Source organism: Phyllostomus hastatus, unplaced genomic scaffold (assembly GCF_019186645.2).
Source record: "Phyllostomus hastatus isolate PE091 unplaced genomic scaffold, TTU_PhHast_1.1 phas_contig_40, whole genome shotgun sequence".
Lineage (NCBI taxonomy): Eukaryota > Metazoa > Chordata > Mammalia > Chiroptera > Phyllostomidae > Phyllostomus > Phyllostomus hastatus.
The window spans coordinates 34,662,070-34,688,773 of record NW_025333872.1 but is presented as its reverse complement, the minus strand read 5'-3'; the positions used below and the strand labels follow the sequence as shown (position 1 = coordinate 34,688,773).

Genomic DNA, 26,704 nt, shown 5'->3' with positions numbered 1-26,704 from the left:
AGATGCAAATTATTACCATAATGAGATATCACCCCACACAGGTCAGAATGGCCATGGTTAATAAATCAACAAACAAGTGCTATTGGTGGGAATGAACACTAGTGCTGCCACTGTGTAAAACAGTATGGAATTTCCTCAAAAACTAAAAATGGAACTGCCTTTTGACTCAGCAATTCTGCTGCTGGGAAAATACCCTAAGAATCCCAAATCACCAATTCAAATGAATGTATGTACCTCTATGTTCATAGCAGCACAATTTACAATAGCCAAGTGCTGGAAACAGCCTAAGTGCCCATCAGTAGAAGAGTAGATTAAAAAATTGTGGTACATTTACACAATGGAATACTATGCAGCAGAAAGAAAGAATGAATTCCTACCTTCTGTGACATCATGGATAGAACTGATGAGTATTACGCTAAGTGAAATAAGCCCGGTGGTGAAAGACAACTACCATATGATTTCACCTATGAGAGGAATCTAATACAAAATAAAAAAAAAACAAAAACAAGCAAAACAGAACCAGAGACATGGAAACAGGGACCAGATTGACAGTGCCAGAGGAAAGGGAAGAGGGGAGGAACAGAAGAAAGAAGGGATAGGGATTAGTCAAAGACCACACATGAATGACCCATGCACATGGACAATGGTGTGGGGTGAACTGTGGGAGCAGGGGTTGAGGGGAATGGGGGGCTGGGCAGAGGGAAAAGGGGAAAAAACTGGGATAACTGCAATGGAATAAACAAGAATTTTTTTAAATGTTTTTAAGCTTATGTATTCAAAAAATCATTTAACAAAGCAATGTTTCCTGAATTCAAAATATACTTTCAACAGAACAAATCATTTGATCTAAAAATTTTGATCACAGCTGATAAATAAGCAGTCACAGATGAGTATTTATAGAATCATGATTTTTAAGCTAAAAGGAGCATGACTGGACACCACAGTTTCCATATGCAGTCATCCCAATGTAGACCTAATGCCACAGCATTAATAGTCCCTCTTTCACTGTCGTAAGTATGTTAATTTAAATTAAGGCCTAAACAGACACATTAGCTATAAGGGCATCCGATGCTATTTAGCACAAAGAGCTCATTCACTTTTTCATTCAACCCACATTTACTAAGCTCTATGTAGATGACCATAGTCCCCATGTTCTCAAAAAATGCATGTTTTTTCCACAATCAAAATATAAATGGCTAAGTAGGTTTTCCCTACACATAAAGTATACACCTTAGAACAAACTAAATATAGACAAAAATCAGAATTTTTTCTACAAGGTAAATATAAACCAAACTTACAGGAAAAAAATAAATTTTTGAAGTGTAAAAAACAAAAATATGAAGATATTCACAAATATAAAATAAAGAAAACCTTTACCTGCTGCCCTGTAAAGTATTTTAGGCTCAAAAAATATACAAGGATTTTTATCCTCTATGCATGACAAAAGAAGTCCCTTGGCCTGGAAAGGGCTTCTGGGCACAACCACCTGCAAAAACAGATTTTTTTAAAGACAATTTTAGTAAAACTGTATCCCAGTAAACTCACTTATAAGAAGGGCTTGTATTTAAATAACCAATTTTTACTAATTAAAAATAGAAATCTGGCATTTTTAGCCTAATTACCATTTTTTATAAAAATTTACATTCTGTCCCCAAAAATTCAACTTGTTCAACATTTATTAGATGCCTATCACATTGTGATGACTAAAACTCTTCTTCTCTTAAGGAGCTAAAGTTGTGTGTGTGTGTGTGTGTGTGTGTGTGTGTGTGTGTAAAATATAGGATTCTGCAAAGAGCGTTCATCAAAACAAGTTGTCAATATCTTCCTGTATTTATCTATAAAGAAATATTTTCCACTAACACTCTACTGCTAATTTCAAAGGGCATGCAACTCTCTTCTCCAATTTCAAACATCAAAATCTCTTTTCCATGAACAACATGATTTCCTATTTGAAGAAGTAATCCACTGAACTTTATCACCCGGGTACTATAATGTCTAGTTATAACAAATCTAAAAGAAAAGTGTGGGTACTGCATGCTTTGTGTTGACAGGAAAGGACTCGAGGACCTTCCTGAGAATGAGGTTGATAATGAGGAAGAAGAAAATGACAGCAGGTAGCACATGTGTTAACTGGACCAAGAACTCTATGTGGACTAATTCATCTACTGTTCATAGCAACCCCACAAGGTAGCTACTATTATTTTCCAAATTTAGAACTGCAGACTAAAGCTTAAAGAGAGATCAAATAACTTGCCCAAGGTTATATCACTTGCTAGACCAGGGATTCTCGCCCAGTTCTGACTGACACCACAGCTCAAGCTCTTAACTTCTACACCATTTTGCCTCGAATTATGGTACAAACTTGTGTCTAATTTTTAGTTATTGTTAAATAACTGCATAAAGACAAGAATTACACAGGAGAGTTACCATTAAAATAAAACTGAATTTGTCACAAAAGCTCAAATAAGGTTGCTTGAATCAAGCTATATTTGGCTTTCAAAATCATTCTCATACCATGTCTAGGATTTTTATTTAAAAAATAAAACAGCAGCTCAAATCTCAGTATTTCGTTTTCTGTAAATAGACTGTTGAACACACCGCTTACTTTTCTTCATCTGCTTCCCTCATGTATTTAGCATTTCATATTACATGTATATTTTCATTTAGGATTAAAAAAAGAAAAAAAGGGAGGAATAGAGAAGGTAGGAGATTGGGAGAAAAGATCTGTTCTTAAAAATACTGGGCGACATCATAAACAATAAATGTGAATCAATGTTCAACTCAAGCACAAATAAAACTGTCACCTCAAATGTGGCTTCTGTCCCAACTTACAATTTCCAGCTTACATTGAAAAATTATGCAATTTGTATTCAACTGAGAAAACTTTATGACTTTGCTTTAGTAGAAAAAAAAACAAAAATAAAACATAAACACATCCACAACCAGTTTATGTTATCAAAAAACAGACACACAGCCCTGGGTGGACATATTTATGTGTTTTTATAATGATTCCCTGGAAAGCTCTTCAGTAAATAGAACTAAAAAAGGAAATGATGTAAAAAATTTAGACTTAAAATATGCAACATGTTTTTTATTAAAAGATTTAAGCTGTTGTAGAAACCTAAGAATATTGTGCAAGGCTATGAAAGAAAGATACTTCAAAATTAATTGGTTGAGCAAATACTACCTTACCTGGATTGAAAAGCACTCCTAGCTAACAAAGGCTTCTTTTAGTCTACTTAAAAAGAAATAGACTAAAAGCAAAAGTCTTATTCCTCTGACTATGAATTAAACAGTAGATTTATTACTTTACCCCAGAATCCATTAAGTGAACCTAGAGCTTTGAAAGAAGGGAAAGATAAACCAACTATGTTCTCAGTCTTATTCTTTGAAGCCTGAAATCAGTATCAGGGTCAAGCCAGGTGCTACTTCAAAATCAATATTCTATAAACCTGAGCGATGGATTAGTGGATCTAAAAAAATACTAAGTTCTCTTAAAAAGAGATTTTGGAATTTATGTTTACATAAATTCCAAAAATCTTGTTTGCTTTCCTCTAGATAAGCTTATTAGTTAATATTAATACTGTAGAATGAACCAAAATGAAAACATCAAATGGAGATCAAATAAAGTACATAAATGAGAATACCTTGATTCCTGGACAGTGGGCAAAAAAAGCTTCAGGACTCTGAGAATGGTAGAGAGCCCCATGGCCGACACAGCCCCAGGGGGAACGGATGGTGAGGCTTCCACAATTAAAAAGATCCCCAGAGCGGTATCGATACTTAGCAGCTTCATTAACAATCTGAGGAGGGAAAAGAGAAGGGGCATATCACAACAAGAACTTTATTCTCATCCATTTTCTTGAAACATGTTATTCGATCTTTAAATACATGCCTAAAACAACAAAACTTGTAATGCACTTGCTGAAAGATAACAAAAAGTTGCTAAGATAGTGGGTAGAAGACTGGAGGCAAAACTTCAGTACTCCATGGACTTAACCTTAGAAATGATCAGTTATAGTAAATTGCAATCTTCTTACCTGATCAAAAGCAGGGAAAATATAATCTGCGAACTGAATTTCTGCAATGGCAGTAGCACCAGTGACTGCAATTCCAATCCCAAATCCAACAATTCCTTGTTCACATAATGGGGTATTAAAAACTCTATCTTTTCCTAAAAAGGAAAAAAGAAAAGAAAAGAAAAGAAAAGAAAAGAAAAGAAAAGAAAAGAAAAGAAAAGTAAATCATCTTACAATGAAAAATCAGAGTAATGTAATGCACAATACCCCTGAAAAGTCAATGAGTTAGTAATGGTGAGATGGAGGGGGGAAAGCATGAAATAGGCAAAGGAAATAGTAAATAACTACTATGATGGCTGGTTTAAATGCAAACAGTAATTATATTAACTGTAAGTAATCTAAATGTTACAATTAAAAGACAGATTGTCACACTGGGATCAAAAAAAGGCAAAACCCAACTACTTCAAAGAAAATAAACAATAAAGAAATCAGAAAGTCGTAAGTAAAAAGAAGGAAAAAATACAATGAAAAACCAATGCGAAGAAAGCTGTCACTAAATTAGTGGCAGACAAAGAAGACTTTAAAGGAAAAGGCATTAGCAGAGATAAAAAGTGAAAATTTATTCTTTAAAGGGTTCAATTCACAAGGAAGACAAAATTCTAAATTTAAACCCATGTAACAACATGGGTTCTAAATAAATAGAAAGAAATATTAGAATTAAAAGAAGAAATGGATAAATTCCCAATACAGTGGGAAATCTTAATGTACCAATATTAGTAACTGACAGATAAAGCTTACCAAAATAAAAAAATAAAAACTAAGTAAGATTTGAACACAATTAACAAATATGACTTAACTAAAAGATACAGGACACTATACCTAACAGCTAGGAATACAAATCTTTTATAGGTAAACAAAGAACACTGGTATTAAATGACAACAGACTGGATAATAAACCTAATCTCAACAAATTTCTAACAAATAAAATCATACAGAGTATATTCTCTGACCATGGTAAAAATTAATAAAAAGATAATTAGAAAATCCTTATGTTGAAAAAAAATTTAAATCTATGTCTAAATAACTCATGAGTCAAAGAGATTACAATGAAAATTAGAAAGTATTTTGACCTGAATGATAATGAAAATTCTATGTATCCCAACTTATTGAGGTTCAGATTTCAATAATGGCAGAGTAACCCTCCCACATCTAATGATTATAAATCTGAACAAAATATAACAAAAAAAAAAACTACTTAAAGTCTTTGGAGAGGCCAAAATAGGCCTAAACTGAAAGAGGTTGGACCCTTGGAAGAAATGAATGGCAATGGGTGAGTATAACATTTACAAGACATACTCCCTAAGGGGACTCCCCAGTCTCCCTGACATGAGACAGCTAGAATTCAGATACACAGACATGGTCTTATTGGCCTGAAGTGTCAGAGAGAATGGAGTCTGGAGTTATCAGTGGCTGGAAATTGAGAAACTAAGTTCCTAAAAGAAGGCACTACACAGGAGTGCCCCCAAATCTGTGCATTAACTCTGCTCAGATTCTCAGTTGACCCCTGTGCCTGCAGGAGCCTCCAGAAGCCCAGCAGGTAACATCCAGAAGCGCAAAGAGCTGGGCATAGATTTTAGCTCTGCCCACTAGAAGGGAGACAGAATTTGGAGTCTGAGGTTCTTTAAGTTAAAGGAGCTTGATAAAAAAACAACTTGGGCTTTCCATTGAAGCCACAAGGTACGATGTTATCAGCACATAACTAAATTCTCATCTGAAATTTTACCACCTCCCAACCAATGTCAGCATTTCATGAAAAGTTCTCATTTCAGGCACATGGATGAACTGACACAAGCCAATGACCATAGTCTGGCCAGCTGACCAGAATTTGGGGACAGGTGTGGGATTCATATTTCAGTTCTATAATCCAGGGATTTGATATGTAGAATTTACTTTCGGCTCAATCAGTCCTTTTGAATATGAACCACAAATAGGGCAGGTGCTAGGAAATGCCAGCTAGACACATCTTACAGTCTGTGGTCTAAAAGCAGCTGCAGAAACTTAAAGCATGATTCATACTCATCACGATCTGTGACTACCTTCTGATTGTGACCTCTATCCCTCATCAGTTCCCTATTTGACTGTGAGTTGCTTGATAATTTCTGAAAATGTATGATTCTGTTTAATTAAGAACAATTCACTGGTAGAAAATGAAAACAGATTCCAGCTGCCACCTGTGGGATCCACACCCATGGAATACCTGAACCACCTGAGCCAGAGAAACAGTGTTCATATTTATTCCTCGCTGCTTCTAGTTCCCAGATTCAGTTATTTTTTATCTCAGTAAATACAGCCTTTTTTGTTTCTAGAAGGCAGAATTCTTACTCCAAAACATTCTTCGTTCGAGAAAATAGTTTAACTCTCTTCATGTCTCTGTGATCAAGCAAAGTAACTGCTTCAACATGAATTAAATGTTAAAAATCTGCTTCCATTTTCTCCCAAACAGGTAATGATTGAGGGTAAGAGCACACATAAAATCTACAATACTGATGACTTCCTCTGTTACAATGCAATTAACCTGATGTCAAGTTTGTACACACAGTATCCTGATGGATAAATTAATAATACATAAAGTAGTTGCCTGTGGGTTTAGGCATCATCTCCACAAATCACTAAACTCTTTAAGGCTCAATTTCTATCCGTAACAGAAGAATCATGGATACTGGAAAGGCTAAAAATTCATACCTATTCAAACAATTTACAAAGTACTTAATATTGTATAGACACTAATTCTAGATGCAGAGGATACAGGAGAAAAAAATTCTATCTTATGGAACTTACATTTCAGTCAGAAAAAAGACAAAAACAAAATTAATAAGATACATAGTGTGCTAATTGATGATAAGTGCTATGGAGAATAGTAAAGCATGGAGTAGGTAACTGAGGGAGCAGGTGGGAAGCAGGTGGGACTACTGTGACTTTAAACAGAAGATGGGGAAAGCACCACTAAGGGGTGACATTTAAAGGAAGAGTTAAAGGAACTGAGGAAGTTATCATGCATACATCCAGGGAAATATGTGCCAGGCAGAAGGACCAGATAGTACAAAGATCTTGGGGGTATGAACATGGTTAGCAAAGCAGGGGAAAGGCAAAAAGTTCAGGATGTTTGATTTAGAGAAAGAGAAACAGTGAAAGGATATGAAGTTGAAGAATTAAGAGAATGGGATGGGAAGACAGAACAAATCAGATAGGACCTTGCAGGTCACCGTAAGTGCTCTGACTTTTACTGTGAGAATGAGTAAAGTAGGTGAGTTGACAGGAAGTCAATGAGCAACATCATGCCATTCTCTAAAACTGCATTTCAACAGGATCCCTCTAGCTGGTACTTGATGAATAGCCTATAAATAGGCAAGGGTGGACACAGCAAGATTGATTACAGGATATTACGATGATCCCAGTAAGAGATGACAAAACATAATTGCAAAAAAGGTGTAAGACTTTGGATATAGACTAAAGATAGAACCAAAAGGATTTGCTGATGAAATGAATGTGCAGTATGAGTCAGAGAATGCTAAAGATGATTCAAAGGCTTTTTCCTTGAGCAACTTGAAGGAGAGAGTTGCCATTAACTAAAACAGGAAAAACCATCAAGAAGCATGTTGAGATACCAAGAGTTCAGTTTTAGAGATAGTAAGTCTGAGATGCATTCAGACATTAAGATAAAGGTATTAATTTAACTGTTGGATATATGAAAGTCTTAAGCATAAAGATGACATGAAAAAACACAGGACTAGAACCCTGGCCACTGTGGCTCAGTTGGGTAACACATCATCTCGTGGACTGAAAGGTTGTAGGCTGGATTCCCAGTCCGGTCATATACCTGGGTTGTGGGTTTGATCCCTGGTCAGGAAGCATATGAGAGAGCAACTGGTCAATGTTTCTCTCTAAAATCCATGTCTTTCTCTCTCTCTCTACACCTCTTTCCTCTCTCTAAAAGCAATGAAAAATATGTCCTCAGGTGAAAATAAAAAAACAAAACCACACATGGGACTAAATGAAGTTACCAAGTAAATTTAAATGAGTATATAGAGGAAAAAAAATCCAATGTTACAATGACAAGAGGTGAGAAATATATCAGCAAAGTTGAGAAGAAGAAAAAAAAACCACAAAAGAGTTTGCAAGAAAACCAGGAGAATATGCTGGCCTAGAACCAAATGAGGAAAGTGTTTTTAGAGAGAGTGTAATTAACTTGTGCTGTATGCTATCAACAGAAGTGAGATGAGGGCTGAAATGTTTTAACTGGTGACCTTAACATAAGTGTCTGCAAAGTAGGAAGGAGAAAACAAAAAATTCAGAAAGGAATGAGAGAAGAGAAATTGAAGATCATGAGTAATGACAATTATCTATAGCAATTTTGCTATAAAGGAGAGAAAAAAAGGAGCAATAACTAGCTGAATATGGAGCTAATAGAAGAATTTTTTTAAATGATGAAGGAAATAACGATATTTATGCAGGCCAATAGGAATGATCTGTAGAGAAGGGGAAATTGATGATTTTGAGAAAATTAATGAAATCGGGAGAAAAGAATGACTAGAACCATGTCTTTAAAAAGGTGACAAAGAGGGAAGGAGTCTATATGGAGAGGCTGACAGGAACCCTTACATTCATTCAAAACAGGAGGGAAGAACGTGAGCACGGATGCTGGAACATGGGTATATGCGGTGATGAAAGCTTGTCAAAGTTCTCTATTAGTTGCATCTATCTTCTTAATAAAATATGAAACTAGATTATCAGCAAGAGTAAATAGAGAAGGCAGTGTTGAAAGAAAAGAAAGAATGAAAGAGTGAGTGGCCCGGGAACATGTAGCAGGATGGCAGACGGCATGAGCAGGCCCTGCGAGCACCAGTCCTAGAGTAAAGTGAGAGCACTTGGCAAGATGATGTGTGTTATTCCAACAGCGTTGCTGTTGATTTAGACAGAGGACAGATTTAACTAGAACTGGATTTTGCCAAACAAGTAAAAACTGGGTATAAAGGGAAGAAGAGCCATCAGGGGAGTACGAGACAGTAACAGGGCTGTGGCAATCATGGATTTTAAGAATCAGTAAGTTTCAAAAGATCATTGAGATGGAAGTACTAGAAGCAGTGAGCTGGAGAGGTTCTACATGGAGGTCATAGCTAGGGATGCTTCAAGTTGAGATTACAAAGGAACTGCAGTTACTGACAATGACAAAGTCAGGAGTGTAACTTTAAGAGTAAGAAGATGAGGCAGGAATGCAGGACAAGATCACTAGAGAAAAGGGTAAAAAACTGGGAAGTCAGAGCATTGAGAAGACCATGCACGTGGGCACTGACAGGAGTGCTAGAGAGACTGACAGAAAGCCAGCCTAGGGACAGAGAAGGTTGGCCCAGGGGCCACAGATGACAAGGAAGGATAGTGTGGCAATTGTTTTTAAAAGCACTACTACTAGTAACTGAAGTTAAAAAAAAGTGTACATGATTAATTGGAAAAAAGTGCTATGGGTTATATTAGTTTTTCATTTAAATAAAGATTTTTAAACTAAATAGAATATAGGGACACTCCAAACTGTATCAACTGGGAAAAAAAAGAAATTCAAAGTTATACCTACAAGGAATTCACAAGGAATAAAAACAGATAGAGATTCCATGAGATAATTTAATGATCATGTAAAACCTATGGTTGGGTATGGAAGGACAGCAAGCCCAAAGTTAAAAGCCAGTAACTAACAGCCCTGGTACTCTAATCAGGGTTTGTTCCACTGTACTAGAGAAATTTCTTTCCTAAATTAGCTGTTACAAACTACTCAACTCATAAATGCTCAAATACATCAAATTAGACCTTAATTATCTGGTGCCACAGCCACAGATGCAAAAAAAAATAGTCCAGAATATTAATCTGAATGTAATTAAGTCTTTGAGGGTAATTCCTAAAACTTCCCTCAAATGTTTCTCAAAATAGCTATATCAAATTTAAAAAGTTGGGTTAAATCTTCACAGAACAGTACCTAGTTACCAACAACGAAGCAAAATAAAAAACATCTTTAAAACATAATTTTTAAAAATCAAGTAAATACTTGAGAATTAAAAAAAAACTTTTAAAAGGGGCTGCTTCAAACTTTGATCCAATAATTAATTGCATAGCAAGATACCACCATTATTCTGTATAAATGTATACATGTTTCTATCTCAAAAAGGTAGTATAAAATTGCCAGACTTGTCCATAAAACTAAGATGTTACTGACAGTGAAGTGACGTAGTTTTTATACTGTCCACTCTAATGGAAAAAGGTGTGAAAGAAAAGGGAAGTAATTAAATAGATATAAGGAAAGTCCTCATACCAGTTCAGATTCAACCCTGTATCTCAAACTGACTATGTCAATTTCATAGTTCAGATGATCTTAATTATCACCAAGCTATTCAAAAAACGTTTTAAGTTATATTCAACATTTCCTGCTTGCTATGCTCTTAAAGCTAGGTGTAAACTTTAAAGAGATTTTTACTTTTAAACACATCACAAAAAAATCTTGAAGGGGAAAATAAAAATTATTTTGATACTAAAAGTTGGATCTTCTTTTGTTTCCCAAGAAATTCAATTACCACTAGCCATTACCATATAAGAGACTATTAAAAATATGGAACATTTGGAATGAAACTATTTTTATATAAACAAAGTACTCAATCTGTCACAATTTATATAAGATCTTTAACCAATAAGTTGTATCCTAAGAGGCAGAGCAAACTGAGGATATAATAGGAAGGATGTCTGAAACTTCCTAAGCTTATCAGATAGATGTGGCAAAGGATGACATTGAACCTTCCCATATTCTTTTGACACCATCAGAGGCTTTAATTCTGACCTATGAAAATATAACTTGATATGACTTGTTTTAAACCAATAGAATAAACAGTCACGCAACATGTACTTGACCATGGGACAAGGCACTCACTGTAGATGGATGCTACAAATGATATAAAGGTGAGATACCATTTAAATGACTTATAACATTTTAACATTCAAACAACTTATGTAAACAGATGAGTCAAATATAAATAACTATGATATAAGAAAGTGATATAGGTCTTAAGATGGCTGCCGGGTGGCTGGCTCTTGACCAGCTAGATTTCCTGTACCAGAACCCTGGGCACCTAGTGCTGCACCCATTTGGGGACTGGGGTGTGATGCTGCTGCAAGACAGCCTGCAGAGTTCCGGGTTGCACAACTAAGCAGGAAAAGGTGTACCTTTCCAGAGCCACCCTCTTGCAGTCTTGACCCTCAAGAAAAGATGTGGAGTGGGCTGCTACCTCCTGGCCTAAATGAAAGTGATGTTGAGTTGAGTTCTGAAGATGAAGACACTTTAGAGAACTCTAGACTTAACTTACAGGAAGATAAAGAACATAGGACCATTACAGAAACAGAGATCTCAGATTTCCCTACAGGTGGACCAAAACTGACACAGAGGCAAATGTAAATGCGTATGAAGAGCGTCCTCCTGGAATTCCCTTTACATGTGTGGAATAAATTTCAAGAATTGAATAAAAACACTCTGAACAGAAAATTTCAACTTCAAGGTTCAGAAGGAAAAAGAGAAAATGCTCCAGAAAAAGTAAATTGAAGAATGAAGAAGAATCTCATAATGAACAGTCCTCAAGCACAGTGGAAGGAACTTAACTCAGTATTTTGGTATCAATGACAGGTTTGAACCTCCTGTGAAAAAGAAAAAAATTGAAGAAGTCAGACCTTGAAAAGAGCATCGACCAGGCGGTGGAAGAGCAGAATATCAAGAAGGCCGAGGAACTCAGCAACCAGCTGGCTATACCAGAAGCTTTACACCAAAAGCTTGGTGTAAAAATTGCCAAAGCAATTGCCTGCCATAACTTTGTAAAAGCCAAAAAGGAACTTGAAAATTCACAGGTTGCTCAGAAAAAGAAAAAACTTGCATGGGGGTTTGAAGCAAAGAACAGATGGGAAACCAAGAGCAACATGGGATATGTGTAACCTGCTGGAGTTCTTCCAGACCTCAGGTTTTTTCTGAGATTTCACTTGAGTCCTCAGTTGCTCTGCTGACTGAAAAGATATTCTTGCTTATGTTAAATATGTCAGAAAATCAGTAGAAGTAAAAAATAAGCATAAAATCTAGGGGTTGATTATTAGTCTTTTTCTAAAGAGTTCATTCTATTGAAGTGAATGGAATGGAACATTCTGGTATTTGTACAGGGAATCTAAGCATACATACAGGAAAAAGATTGGGGTTTGTTTATTTATTCACAGGGAGAGGCATTATAAAATCTATTTTACTTTTCATCCATCTGATACAACAAAGCCAATGAACTCCCTATGCTTTCTTATCTGTACTCAGTGTAACTGTACTTATTCTGGAATTGTGTTTTTTAAGATTGGTATTTGTTTCTAAGTAGTCATAAATGCATGGAAGTCTCAACTGATACTGTTTTACAAATTACTATCTTAATGTTTTAGAAGTAATCATTGGTTCTTTATTGGACACAGTAGAGTTGATACTTGGCAGTCACATAATAAAAGCAACTGGTTAGTTTTAGTGTAACTTCACATAAAATATTGCAATAAAAAAAGGACAGAAAAAAAAGAAAATGATGTAAAAATAAAAGGCTATTAGAGAAGACGGGATTCTTTCACACTTGGAGTGAAGTTTCATGGATGAGAAGGCACTGGAATTGAGCACTAAAAAATGGGCAGAACTTTGACACTTCATTTGTTTCCATGTCTTGACCACTGTGAATAATGCTGCAATGAACATAGGAGTGCATATATCTTTGCAAATAAATGTTTTCAAATTTCTCAGGTAAATACCCAGAAAGACAATTGGATGGATCTTAAGAATATCATGCTAAGTGAAATAAGACAGAAAAAATTAAGAACCATTTGATTTCACTCATATGTGGGTTATAAAACTGAGAACAAATGAATGAACAAGAAAAATAAATAAAAACTCATAGACACAGACAACAGTATGGTGGTCACTAGAGGGAAGGGGGATAAAAGGTAGTGAAGGCTGTGAGAGTGTCAAATATATGGCCACAGAAGATTTGACTTTGGGTGGTGGGCACACAGTACAATAAACAGATGATGTACCATAGAATTGTGCACTTGAAACCTATATAATCTTATAAACTGTCACCCCAAAAACTTAATTTTGAAAAGAAGAATGAGAATTTTGAAAGGCACAGGTGGAAGTGGTAATACTGTGGCCAAAGGCACAGAGGCAAATAATAAAGTGCAAATTCAGAGCTGGGAAATAAACCACGGAAGCTGAAGCATAAAGGGAATAGAAACAGTTGTGGGATGGAAAGGCAGGAAGTCTGGTGTATGTGTGCAAGTTAGCATTATGGCTAAAGGTATGGGCTCTGGAGTCAGAACACCTGCATTTAAATGTAGTTCCTCCACTTCAGCTGTGTGGTCTTGGATCATGCTTCAGTTTTGCATTCATAAAATTAGGATAAAAATAAGTAACCTGCCTACGAACAAGGGTTGACCTGAGTGGGTCAAATAACGTAAGGAATGTATAAGCTGTTTGTAACTATAAAGCATAATAGAATGTAAAGAATTATCACAATAAGACTGAGCAGTTGTTAGCTGAAAGGCACAGAAAGCAGAGAACCCCAGTGGTTGGCAATGAGGGGTACTGAGGCCCACATCTGGTCTTCAAGACTCCCATCAGCTAGAGAAGCCCACGCGGCACTGCTCCTGCCCACCCTCAATCTACCCCAGCTAGAAAATGTCAATGCCACTTTGACACTCCTCCATAAGTTCTGTCTCCATCTGGGATGAAAAGTGGGGTAGCAAAGCAAGTCAGTCATGGCAGTAGGGTTGTAACAAGCAATGCTAAACTATGAACCCAAATCTTGTTCCATTAGCAAGATCATGAAGAGGCAGAGCAGGAGGCTAGCATGCACTTTTACACAAAGGTCCTGGGGTTTACCACTGAGCCGAGTACAGCTATAAACTGGAGGCCCAGCCACTTTGAACCCACAGGAGATATCCCAGGAGGAAGAAGAAAGAGTTAATCACCAAACAACCCCTGGACTAAGTAATAAATGCCACTGCAGCAGCTATGCATCTACCTAGAGGGCTGAAGACTGTAGAGGCCAAAAACTGAACCTGTGGGAGCCCAAAGCTTTCCAATACACTCCTTGGAAAGGAGGGCTAACTGATCCTAATAGATCACAGTTCTATTCAAGCAGGCATCACTTGGAAGCAGTGGCTCTACACTACTCCCCCCAACTGCAAGGGTACCTGAGCAAACCGATGCCTGGTCCCTGAACCATGGCAGTGTGGTGTTTGCCATACACGTGAGTAAAGCCCTTACGGCATGATGATCCACAAAGGCAATTGCATGACCCTGCCAGTACAGAACCAATTCAGCATTCCCAAGCCCACACATCCTCAAGAATTACCCAGCTCTGGCTTTGTTGAAGGTTATGGGTCCAGAAACGATATAAAAGCTAGTAATAAATCAACCACTGATGTTTTGACACTTGTGTCAAATTTTATTTCTGAGCATGATCGATGTGATTTAAGAAGATAAAATTCCCATTTATAAAATCACTTTATCTGGAAAGAAACAGAATTTAAACAAATACAATCTGAATGTTTGGCTTCTAGGTAATATGCACCATACAACAATTTACATTTAAATTAGACTCTTTGTTTTTCCTTTCTGTCCTTTATTTTATTGTCGACACTATTACAGATGTCCCCATCTCCCCTACCCCCATCTGCCTCCACCTAGCCCCCAATGCCCCCTTTTCTCTGGCTGTCCCCACACCACTGTCTGTCTATGGGTTATACATATGTGTTCTTCAGCTCATCCCTTCACTTTCTTTCCTCCGGCCCCCCTTTCCCACCCCTCTGAGAGCTGTCAGTCTGTTCCATGTGTCCATGCCTGTTTCTATTTTTGTTCATCAGTTTTATTCATTAGATTCCACATATAAATGAGACCACATGGTATTTGTCTAGTGACACTCACAAATTTGAAAAAATCACAAAAGCCCATATTAATCAAACTGATATTTAGTATAAATGATATCTTTTAAAAGGAGAACCACAGTTTGTCATGGAAGATGAATTCTTCGACTCTTCTTTCATTAAAATCAAGTTGACAAGGTTACTGATGTGACTGCACAAATTTCTTCAGTGAAGCTATCTATGAAACTTATTAAGAGATTAATGTTGGAGTTTAAAGCAAAAACACAATTTTTAAATAAATGTATACATAGATATTTAAAAACTATTTTTAAAAAAGTACAAAAAGTATTTCTGAATAAACCTGTAATGATTTCACTTTGCTTGAACACAATCAAAGCTCTTTTTCCAGAAAGTCAAAAGAAACATTTTCATCAGCCTCATGATACCAGCTGGAATTTAAGGGCAGGCCATATAAATTTTTAAAAAATCTTTCTTCATTTATATGGAAATGAGATGTTTCCTAAAACATATCTGTACCCAGTACCTACGTCAACACCAAAGCCCGAAGCACACAGATTCTTCCAGCTGATTCCTGACAGTAAGTGAAAACAGCATGCCAGCACCATCCAAACCCGTGTGCGTCACTCATCAAGGACGACATCACCAAGCTGTCAATTTAAATTAACCTGCCTAGCTTTATAAATAGCCTGAACTTCCCTATCTAAATGGGTCAGTGCCCTTTTCTCAGAAGCAAAGGAACAACATGACAAAGAAGCATGAAAAATAAATGAGCTTTCCCCTTTGTAAACAGGAGAAAGTTGACATTAAACCAATTCTAAGTCTAAATTGAAGATCTATTAATAAAACTCAAAAGAATGAAAACACAGTTTTAACCAAAAAAAAAAAATAAACATTCACTAACTATATCTGCTCTTTTTAAAATAACTCTGAGTAGCCATGGCTGAGTAGCTCAGTTGGTTGGAGCATCATCCCATGAACCAAAATGTTGCAGGTTCAATTCCCAGTCAGGGCACATACCTAGATTGTAGGTTCGATCATGAAAGGCAAATAGATGTTTATGTTTGTCTCTGTCTCTCTCTTTCTCTCTCTCATTCTCCTCCTTCCTCTCTCTCTAAAATTAATAAACATATCCTTGAGTGAGGGTTAAAAGTTAAATAATTGTATCACTGATATATGAACAAATTCAATATGCACTATAGGCAGAGCTAAACACAAATACCATAACTATGACCCTTAATATAGTCCCCAAAGTGACAGTCTAAAATCCCCAAAGGACTGATGGTCAGACAAAAAGAAAACAAGTTAGTTTTGAAAATTCAATTATATTATTCTATTCTAAATCTAAAATGTTTTACAGTTTTTATAACTTATAGCATTATAATTTCTTATGCTAGAGTTATATGTTTGTTCCTCTAAAATCAGTTATAACCAACAAATCTGACATATCACTTCTACAGTCTAATTACTTTTCCAGTTCACACTCTAATGAGTAACTAAAAGCAGAATCAGAAAATACATCAATGGAATTTATCAATAGGCAGAAAATAACTTGTGTAGATCATTATTCTGACTAATGAATCCATTCATCCACCTATATTAATAACCACTGTGTGGAAAACACAGTTGTCCACCATATTAATCTCAGGTAAAATATGCATGAATTCATGTCTGTGTGTATATGGGTACTTATACACACACATGTCATGCAAGCGATGCTTAACAAGCTTGCCATAAACAGCATAACAGTGACATCTCATAATAAGCATAGTCTTCAGCTCACTGAAATACCTAGGACACAATCAAATACAAAGAAGTTAAAATAAAAATATTTCTGAACAATCAAAAGAGATATGATGAAGTTGATAGACTATACTTAAACCTTCACTCACAGCAGTGGTAGAAAATTCCATCAGAAATCATCCTCTGATAAGCAATAGTTATCAGTGTCAGTTAAATGAACCATCACTTTACTTGCACTAAATCATGACAACAAGTTCCCATTTCTCCATTCACTAAACCAATCTCTGTGTGTGGGATTATTATCGGCATCTTGGAAGATATAAAGTTGAATTTTATATGTAAATAAAATATGGAACAAAATAAGTATAATGAGTTATAGGTGCAGTGCTAGATGGACACAAACAGGAACAATTGAGAGATTTACTTCTACGTAGCGAAGACTGTGAGGAAGATGTGCTGGGTTTGGAAATATGAGTCAGATCTGAAGAAGAGGGAGGACTTTCCGAAGGGCAGAAGCTATAAGAAAATCAGAAGACCAGGGAAGCTCTGGTGCAACTGGTGAATATTATGGATGCAGCAAGGAACATGGGGTAAAAAACTAACAGAAAGAAAAGTGAAAGTCAGTTCACATAAGATCTTAAGTGCTAAGTTAAGAAAACTGGAGTTTACTATTAAACACAGGTAAGGTTTTAGGCAAGTTAAGTATTGTGATTGGAGCTGTACTCCAGGAACATTAATTTCACAGATGTATATAATGTTAGCTAGAGTAGGAAGTAAGAAAAAAGACTCTTACCACAAATATTATAATCTTTCAGGTCAAAAGTCTTGAGAGCATGAACTATGATAGTGACAGCAGTGAGAAAAAACACCAGGTACTTCCAATAGAACTTGACAACTCTGAAGTTTTAAATCTGAGTAGTCTCGAGCATCCATATGCAAGACCCAAGAGGCACACAGAGCTTAAAAGCCACCATGCATTATAAAATGCAAGGAAACAATTTCTACATGCATGTGGATGAGTTTCACTTGAAATAAACTGGATATAGAAACTTTTTTAAATGTCAGATCCATTTTTTAACAATTGGTCAGGGGAAAGCCAGAAAGTATCATGATGCATAACATGATGGAACCCTTTAGTCTGGTCCAACCCAGGTAGCCAGCTAAAATAAGCAATGGTACAGAGTAAAATCTAGTGTTACAAAATTAAAAACATCTATATTCTATACGTTATTACAGGGTAATCACATTCCCTCAAAATTTTAGTCATCTAATCTACTTCTGACCTCACCTTGTATTAAAAGTGCTTTTATTTCTGTCAACAAGTCACCAGTGGCCTCCTAATTGCATACCTAGCAGAAACGTTTGTCTTTCACTCAGTATTTAACTCCTGACAATTGCCCTAGATCCTTTTCTCTCCATTTGCCTCAACTTCCAAAGAATCACAAGGCCTATCAGTTCTCTCTGACTGGCTCTCTATTGACCCCTTCCCGACTCCATCTTTCCTCCATGGCCATAGTTTGGCTTCTCATGACCTTTCAGATAGGTGCAGAGGTTCTGAAACTGTGGTCCTTGCCCTACCAGCAGCAACACCACCTGAAAAGTTGTTAGAAGTAAAAATTCTTGGGCCCCCCTTCAGACCTACTGAATCAGAAACTCTGGGAGTAGAGCCCAGTAATCTCTAATTGGTCAAGCCTTCCAGGTGATTCTGATGGGTGTTAAAGTTTAAGAACCTCTGGACTCAACAGTCATCTAGATCCTGGTCTCCCTGTCTTCATTCTCACATGTTGTGGTCAGTTATATTCTAAATGGCCAACTTAATTGTCATTCGCCACCTTCTACAACAGTATTCAAAATATTATATGAACCCATTAAAAAAGATATTAATACACTTTAAATGTTACATTATTTATATTCTGTTACTTGAACTTGTACAACAAAATAGTTTTATAAAACTAGTAATAATTCCTTACATTTATCAAGCACATATATCAGTATAATCATTTTTTCCCAAAGAGAACACAAAACCAACATATTAAACAACTTTAATTAGAAATCAGCTTCTTCTGAAACAATGTCAGGTTTAATCACAGAAAGATGAGGTCTTAGGCCTGGTTCTGGTGTAAAACCTTGAGGACGTTACTTATCTCCTCTGTACCTCATTCTTGACCTCTGCAACATGGAATAAAATTAGGGGAGTTAATATATGTAAAGTTCCTAGAAGAGTGTTAGGCATGTAGAAAGCACTATAAAGTTCGCTGCTACTATTATCACTACCATTGTTGTTGTTACTAATATTATTATACTAACACAGGTAGTAAATACCTATATATGTAAGCATAGTACTGACTGCTAATTATCTCCCATTATTCATTCTCTCCTGTACAGTAACAGAACCCCAAAATTTAGCTGAGCACATATCCTCACAGAATAAAGACTACATGTTCAGCCCCCTAACCTCTAGATGATTAACATATGCTCTCTCCATGAAGAATTAACCTCCAGGATTCAGCCAGATGATATAAAAAAGTTGTAGATCTGAGGGCAAAAAGACTTTCAACCAATTCTCCTCATTCTAGAGACTCAACACTCTTCACCCCTATTCCCAGAGAGACGTGGTATTGCCAACTCCTGAGCCTTTGGATAATTCTGTGACGTAACTAGGCAGGTTCTTGGCTGCCCCACTGCCCATTCCGGATTCTCTTTTTCCAGGCCTATTAAGTCCTTTGCCTCCCAGCTTTCCATCATTTTATTCATATTGTCTCCAGGCACATTCTCCCCATCTTTGTGGATTTAGGCCTTTACAAAAGAAAATCCCTTTACATTTCAGGGGAGTCTTTGGAGAAAAGTAGATGCCTATGTTCAACTGTCTTTTTCCACAAGTCTCAGATATCAAAACTCACAGTGCACAATTTAGTTCACTCTCTGCCATTTAAATTCTAGCCTAAATAAAAGAAGCAAAGTTATGGGCACTTCTTATATAGTTTTATATTGTTATTTCATTCTTACATTGTTATTTAACTTCCCATGTAATTATGCTTTGACCTATCAAGTGTATTGTGATTTCCTTACAAGCTTTAGTACCTTCTAGAGCAGGTTTCAAACTTGGCTGCATATTTAAATCACCTGGGAACCTTTTAAAGCTTCTACACCCTGGCCCCACACCAGACCAGTAACTCAGAACCTCTGAGGGGAGACCTACAAATCAGTATTGCAACATACAGGCAAGGGTGAAAAGCAGTGCCACAAAGTGAATCCTGGTGTCACTGTCTGGGGGCCTATTTCAAACACTATTTTATCCCACATATGTACACACACACAAAAGCATCTGTATCTTCCTCAAATAGTACCTCCAGCAAGCACCCAGGCCTAATAAATTGGTCTCTGTAGCCTGCAAAACGACCTGAGCAATCCCAGGACATACTAAAGAAGTGCCTTAGCCCAACACAAAGTTCAGGGATGTTTTTTTATGCATGTCAGATGACACTTCAGTATTAATCACCTACTTCCTGTGTCCACTGGTCAATGCCAGCCTTTCTCTACTGAGTGCACTTGAGCCCATTGCTGCCTTCATACCTCTTCATTACTTGCAACAGTTGGCCTAACAGTCATATCACATGTTATTTTGAGTGGCAACCCTCCATTTCCGCAGAAACTATAAAAATGACCCAAAGAGAAACTGATGGAGTTGCCAGGCAGCAGAAACTCCAGAATATCTATGTCGGAAGAGCTTAGGAGAAGCATTCTAGCTGGAAACTAAAGCCAGATGGCTTCTCTTAATCTTACATTTTCATAGCTAGACTACTTTTATTTAAATATTATGTGTGCACGAGGTGGTTTGGGGGGACAGATGAAAAATAGTCTTTTTGCGCGCCAAGTACTGCAATGTCAGTTAGCAGAGGCAGGGTCAGGGTCCATTGATCATTATGTTGCTACACTATCATCAGAGGCTTCTTTTTTTTCTTTTTTTGGAGGGTGGGGGGCATCTGTTCTCTACAGGATGAACCCTTATGTCTGCATGCACAGTGATGGCAAGAAGAGGACAGGCAAGGAGAAACAGTGTCAAGTTGCTAAAGCCTCCACAAAAGGGACCCACAAGGGGAAAATACACACCATGTGGTCTGGAAGAGAGAAATATATCGTATGCTAATAGTTGGGCTTAATCTTTTAGCAGTCAACCAGAAATTAGGGAAGAAAGCCTGAAGCTGTTGAACGAAGACCCCACTAGAGACTACAAATAGAAAATAGTACCAGAAGGGTACCTGTGAAAATAAAACTAGGCAAGGAAATCCTGATGTTAGGCTCTTCTCCCATGAGAGTCTTGAGCGTATCTAAACCCTTAAGAAAAACAATGTCTGTCTTCCGGTCCTGGAACTCCTTGGATGCAGAGGTTACTCTGAGGGAAATGGGATACATGGTAGCAGTAAGCGACAGCAGGAGCTCTGCACAGCTACAAGGAAACCTAAACAGTGAAGAATAGTGCAAGAACGAGTCAGTTGCTCCCTGAGTGAAATGAATATTGACAGCCAAGGATCACTTAACCTAAATAAAACCCATTTTATTGAAATTTTACTTCACTGAAATTTTTAGGTGAAACAGGCGCTAAAGCTAAGCAGTGAACTGTCTCGGCCGCAGGTCTGAGGAAACTGTGTGCACTAGATATGAGGGTGAATAAAGGTAATTTGGCAAGAACTGACTGGGGGCAGGGGTGGGGGTAATGCTTCATTAAGACTATTTTGCTCAAATTCCACTTACAAGTATCTCAGAGAAAGCAGGAGGGACTGGGTAGGTTAGAGGCACACAACAGATCCTGGTTCCCCTCCTGACTCATTTTCAGCAGACTGTGGGGTGAATGAAGCCATTCAAAAAAACACAATTCGTGCAATAATTGTATGACATATCTAATATGATATCTAACTTCTCTTTTTATCTAGAGTTAAACATTATGAGTACAGTTATAACCACACACACACACACACACACACACACACACACACACACACACACTAGAGTAAGTGATAGCTAAATGGTCCTAGGCATAAACTCCATGGAATCTTCACTTGACAAAAGGTAAGGTGGCTTCTCCAGGCAAATGACCCAGGTGCCCTATTATATTGAGGAATATTAAAATACTGTGGAACTTTTTAGTGTCTATCCTATCACTGTTTAATGTAGGTTTGAATAGAGATCATGGGTGTAAGCCATTTAATATGTTCCTTTCTTCCTTTAAGAATTAACATGTTCCTAAAGTGATATAAGTTTCCTTTTGAGTTTTGAGGAACCTCCACTTTTTTAAGAATGAAATGCTCAAATTTGGCATCTATAGAATCTATGAATTAAGATTGTAATGCTGTGTTTGTGTGTGTTTCCTTTTGGCTTAGAAGTAAATGTCTTTGTTTGTGCTGGACTCTAAGCTGGCAGACACCAGCAGAGGAAAAAGATGAGGGTTAAATGAACTGCCTGCCCAGAAACTGAGATGAAGAGAAATCCTTTATTACCAGGGATGCTTGAGTGTCCGGGAGCCAAAACTACAGAAAAAGAATGTTTTGGCTAATTTAAGGTTGGCCAGATGTCACCAGTTCTAGCTGATGGCCAGAGGACCTCAGTGGGGAGAGGGATGGCAGGATGCCACCAGAGAAGGTCAAGCACTTCATTGCTAAAGCTGCCTTTGGGTGTAGCTACTCACTAGGAAACTGAAAACTTTTTGTCCAACAAGCTACCCAAGTGATTCCTTAGCACATGACATTTGCCAACCTTTACCTAACTCAACCCCCATCCCTTCTGCCAATCAAAGCAAGCGAGAAATCTCATCTATGCTGAACGGGAACAGAAAATAAGAGCACTGTGCTCCAATCTTCTGAGACTTTACATAGGTCTCACTCAACAAACACCTGGCAAATGACATTAATGCTGTCTTCCATGCAGGGCTCTCTCTACTGGCTACTCCCTATTTGACTGAAAAGTCACTTTTTCCTGGTGAATTCAATTATTATGTGACTTTATAGCTATTGAAGGTGCTACGCGGTGGAATTCCAAGTCAAAATTAAAGCGCAGAATGTCTAGCTTATAATAACCTACACATTTTGACTCCAACCTCCTGGGACAGGTATGTCACTTCAGGTAAATGACAACATCAGCTCAATACCTGAGCACAATGTCAATATAAAGCTACTAGACAGCTGCATGGCCATCAGGCACAACTTCTTGAAAGAAGAGCATCCTATATTGTAATTTAATGGCCTTTGTGATGTTCCCTAAAGAAGAATGAAACAGGATGGGAAAATACAGGGATTCAGATACTGAGCAATCTGAACTGTCTATATAAAACTTGTTATACTGATCCCCTTTCAGCCCTGATCATTTCTGGGATCTAAAAAGAAAAGTCTCATAATTCAAAATTATATTTGAATTAAATAAGCAAATTTGAAACCAGAAAAAGTAAAAAAGAAAAAAAAAAGAAAGAAAGAAGTCATTGGTTTCTGGCTTCCATGTGTAAAAATTATAAAATGAGCTCCAAAATAAAACAATTAAATATATCTAAGGCACTCTAATTCAAGAAATACTAAATACTGAAGAAAAAAGTATGTTCTTCTCTCTATTAAAAGTAACAGTTGGGAAGAAAATTTTCGTGAGACTTGGAACCAGATTTGGGAAGCTAACTTAGCAATGCCATACCTGCTATTAAATGGACATATGATACGTGTCACATTTGACAGTGAAAATGTAAAACAAAAGATCTTTCACTTTCTCTATATTTTTCTTAATAAAATATAATTTTTCTAATTCTTTGTGATATTTAAAAAGATAAATAAGTCAGTTTTACGCTTTCTGAAAATAATGACCTATACTCCCATTTTTCCTGGTCTATTGTAGTCCTTGCCTTTCTCCTAAGCCCTGCTGTACACATTTAATAATTCAACAAGCCTGCTATTGTCAAACAAGGTTGAGAAAAACTGGCTTAAGAGCATTATACTGATGCTTTAAATGTCAGAGAGACAACTGCTGACAGCTCTAACATTTATTGTTTAATCAACTAAGGAAAAAAAATATTGTTAAAGCGGCAGCTGCTACCCCCAAACAATCTAACGCACTAACCAAAAAATTTGTTCACAAGAGTCACAAAAAGAGAATTTTTTACAACTTTAATATGGGTTACTGATGACGGCCTCTTGATCCATGAATAATCAAAACCCTTAAGCTTTGTTTATTAAAAGTCCTTACATATTCCTTACACTGTATGTCTCATGTTTTTATATAAATGAGTTGTTCATTTAAATATGATAAGGCAAATAACGTAGTTCAAAAAGCTTAAAACTGTGTTTCAGAAAGCTTGAGCTCAGTATCTGGCTCACCCACTTGCCAGTGGGCAAAAGGGTAACAATTCAACCTCTCAAAACTTCAGTTTCTGCATCAGAAGAGAGACTAGAGCAGGGTTTCTCAACGCTGATGTTATTGACGTTTGGGGCCAGATACTAATTATTTGTTTGGTGGGAGAGGGCTGTCCAATGCATCACGGGTAAGTATCCCTGACCTGCACCCACTATATGCGAAGGGGCAACCCCCAGCTATGACAACCAAAAGTGACTCCAGAAATGGCCACATGTTCCCAGCAGGGTAAAATGACTCCCAGTTGAGAACTGGGGGTGATTTCAGTGCTCCAGAAATTCAAGTATATCCTCAATTCCTCCCCTTTTCTGATATTCTACAAAATACATTAAATGTCTTATTTTCTTAAATGTTATTTGTTAAGCTACTGATCAACACACCAACTGTGATGGCAGTCATTTTAATGTTTAGAGAAGTTGAAATAGTAATGACTTGTGCCAATTCTAACTATAATAGGGCCTAAAATCTTTTTTTAATAAAAATTTACAAAAGAACATCAATGTAATATATAAGGGAAACTACCGTAAACGAAGCACATGTCAATGTTTCTATTGCTTTTTCTCAGGTAACTCCTTCAACTGAATTAAAAAGAAGGGCTTAAAAAAGGGCACATTAAACCTGTTCCTTAACTAATTCCACCACATGTGTACTTTTAGAAAACAAAGGGGACTTGTAATATCAGGAGCAAATTAAAGTGCCTGAGTTTTGGGAAAGTAAAAAACACCTAAAGTGACTAGCAATCCTTTAAAAATAGGAGGACTTCTTGTCAAGATAGAGGCGCAGGCAGACATGCTTTGCCTCCTTCACAATCACAAAATAATTACAACTAAATCTTGAAACAAATAACACCCAGAACTGTCAGAAAACTGAACCATACGAAAGTCCGACAACTAAGGATTTAAAGAAGCCACATTCATCCAGATGGGTGGGAGTTGGGGAGACACAGAGATGGGGAAAGGGTCAAGGAGATGCCGTGTGGCCTGGAATGCCAGTGGCGGTGGACTGAGCATGAGCAGTCCCACATTCACATGTGGTGGATAAAAACTGGGAGAGATACTTTGGGAGCAAGTGATCCTAGGCCACTATGCACAGCCCAGGGTTCTAGCACCAGTAAGATAAATACCCATAATTTCTGGCTATAAAAATTAGTGGGGGTTGGGGCAGTGAAAGGAACTGCAGGATTTTCAGGAAGCTCCACTAAAGGGCCCTTATGGTCTTAAAACATATGCAAACCCACCCACTCTGGGCTTTAACACTAGGGCAACAGCTGGAAGGGTGCCAGTCACATAAGGGAAGCGGGTGAAGTGACTAGAAATGGGGCAAGTGACAGAAAACCCCAAAAGCCAGACAGTGGCACAGTCCCCTCTCCAAGACCTTCCCCCACACAGATCTACAAACCAGTGAAGCAGGTTGCCCCACCCTGGTCATTACCTAAGGCTCCAACCCACAGAATTTATAGGTGCCTTTTACAGAGAATCAAAGCAGCTATACTTAATACACAAAAACAAGCACAGGGAGGCTGCCAAATTAGGGAAATAAAGAAATATGACCCAAATGAAAGAACAGATCAAAACCCCAGAAAAAGAAATAAACAAAACAGAGATAGCCAACCTATCAGACGCAGAGTTCAAAACACTAGTTATCAGGATGCTCAAAGAACGCATTGAGTACGGCAACAACATAAAGGGAGAAATGAAGGCTACACTAAGTGAAATAAAGAAACATCTACTCCTTCCCTACAGTGAAGGGAAGGAGTCAAGATTCAAATTAGTGATTTGGAACATAAGGAAGAAATAAACATTCAACCAGAAGAGGAAGAAGAGACAAGAGCTCAAAATAATGAGTAAGTATAAGAAGACTCAAGGACATCTCCAAACGTGCCAATATCCAATCATAGGGACGCCAGAAGCAGAAAAGGAAGAGCAAGAAATGGAAACTTACCTGAAAAAATAATGAAAGAAAACTTCCCTAATTTGATGAAGGAAAATAGACATATAAGTCCAGGAAACACAAAGAGTCCCATACAAGTTGGACCCAAAGAAAACCACAACTAGACACATCATAATTAAAATGCCAAAGGTTAAGGATAAAGAGAGAACCTTAAAAGCAGCAAGAGAAAAGCAGAGAGTTGCCTACAAAGGAGTTCCCATAAGACTGTCAGCTGATTTCTCAAAAGAAACTTTGCAGGCTAGAAGAGTCTGACAAGAAATATTCAAAGTGATGAAAAGCAAGGACCTTCCACCTAGATTGCTCTATCCAGCAAAGCTATCATTTAGAATGGAAGGGCAGATAAAGTGCTTCTCAGACAAGGTCAAGCTAAAGGAGCTCATCATCACTAAGCCATTATTACATGAAATGTTAAAAGGACCTATTTAAGAAAAAAAAAAGATCAGAGGCCTGGGGGTGGGGGTGGGCTGGGATGGGAGTAAAAGGCAGAAAACTGTACTTAAACAATTAAAATTTTTTTAAAAAGAAAAAACCAGAACTATGAATATTAAAAAGGCAACAAACTCATAACTATCAACAACTGAATTAAAAACAATAACAATAACAACAACAACAAAAAACCTAAGCAAACAACC

The 26,704-nt window shown here is 37.2% G+C and overlaps 1 protein-coding gene and 1 pseudogene across 2 annotated transcripts in view; one reads left to right on the top strand and one right to left on the bottom strand.

The window, feature by feature from the left end:
* The window catches only part of BCKDHB (branched chain keto acid dehydrogenase E1 subunit beta), a 188,895-nt gene that overhangs the window by 141,940 nt on the left and 20,251 nt on the right, over nt 1-26,704 (bottom strand). For both annotated transcript variants that reach the window (XM_045843192.1, XM_045843193.1), the window contains exons 4-6: nt 4,041-4,174; nt 3,648-3,803; nt 1,378-1,486 (exon numbers count right to left, since the gene is read on the bottom strand). In XM_045843192.1, the coding sequence (XP_045699148.1) occupies nt 1,378-1,486; nt 3,648-3,803; nt 4,041-4,174 (399 nt within the window). The remainder of the gene's footprint in view (nt 1-1,377; nt 1,487-3,647; nt 3,804-4,040; nt 4,175-26,704) is intronic.
* LOC123821621 lies at nt 11,320-12,032 on the top strand (annotated as a pseudogene).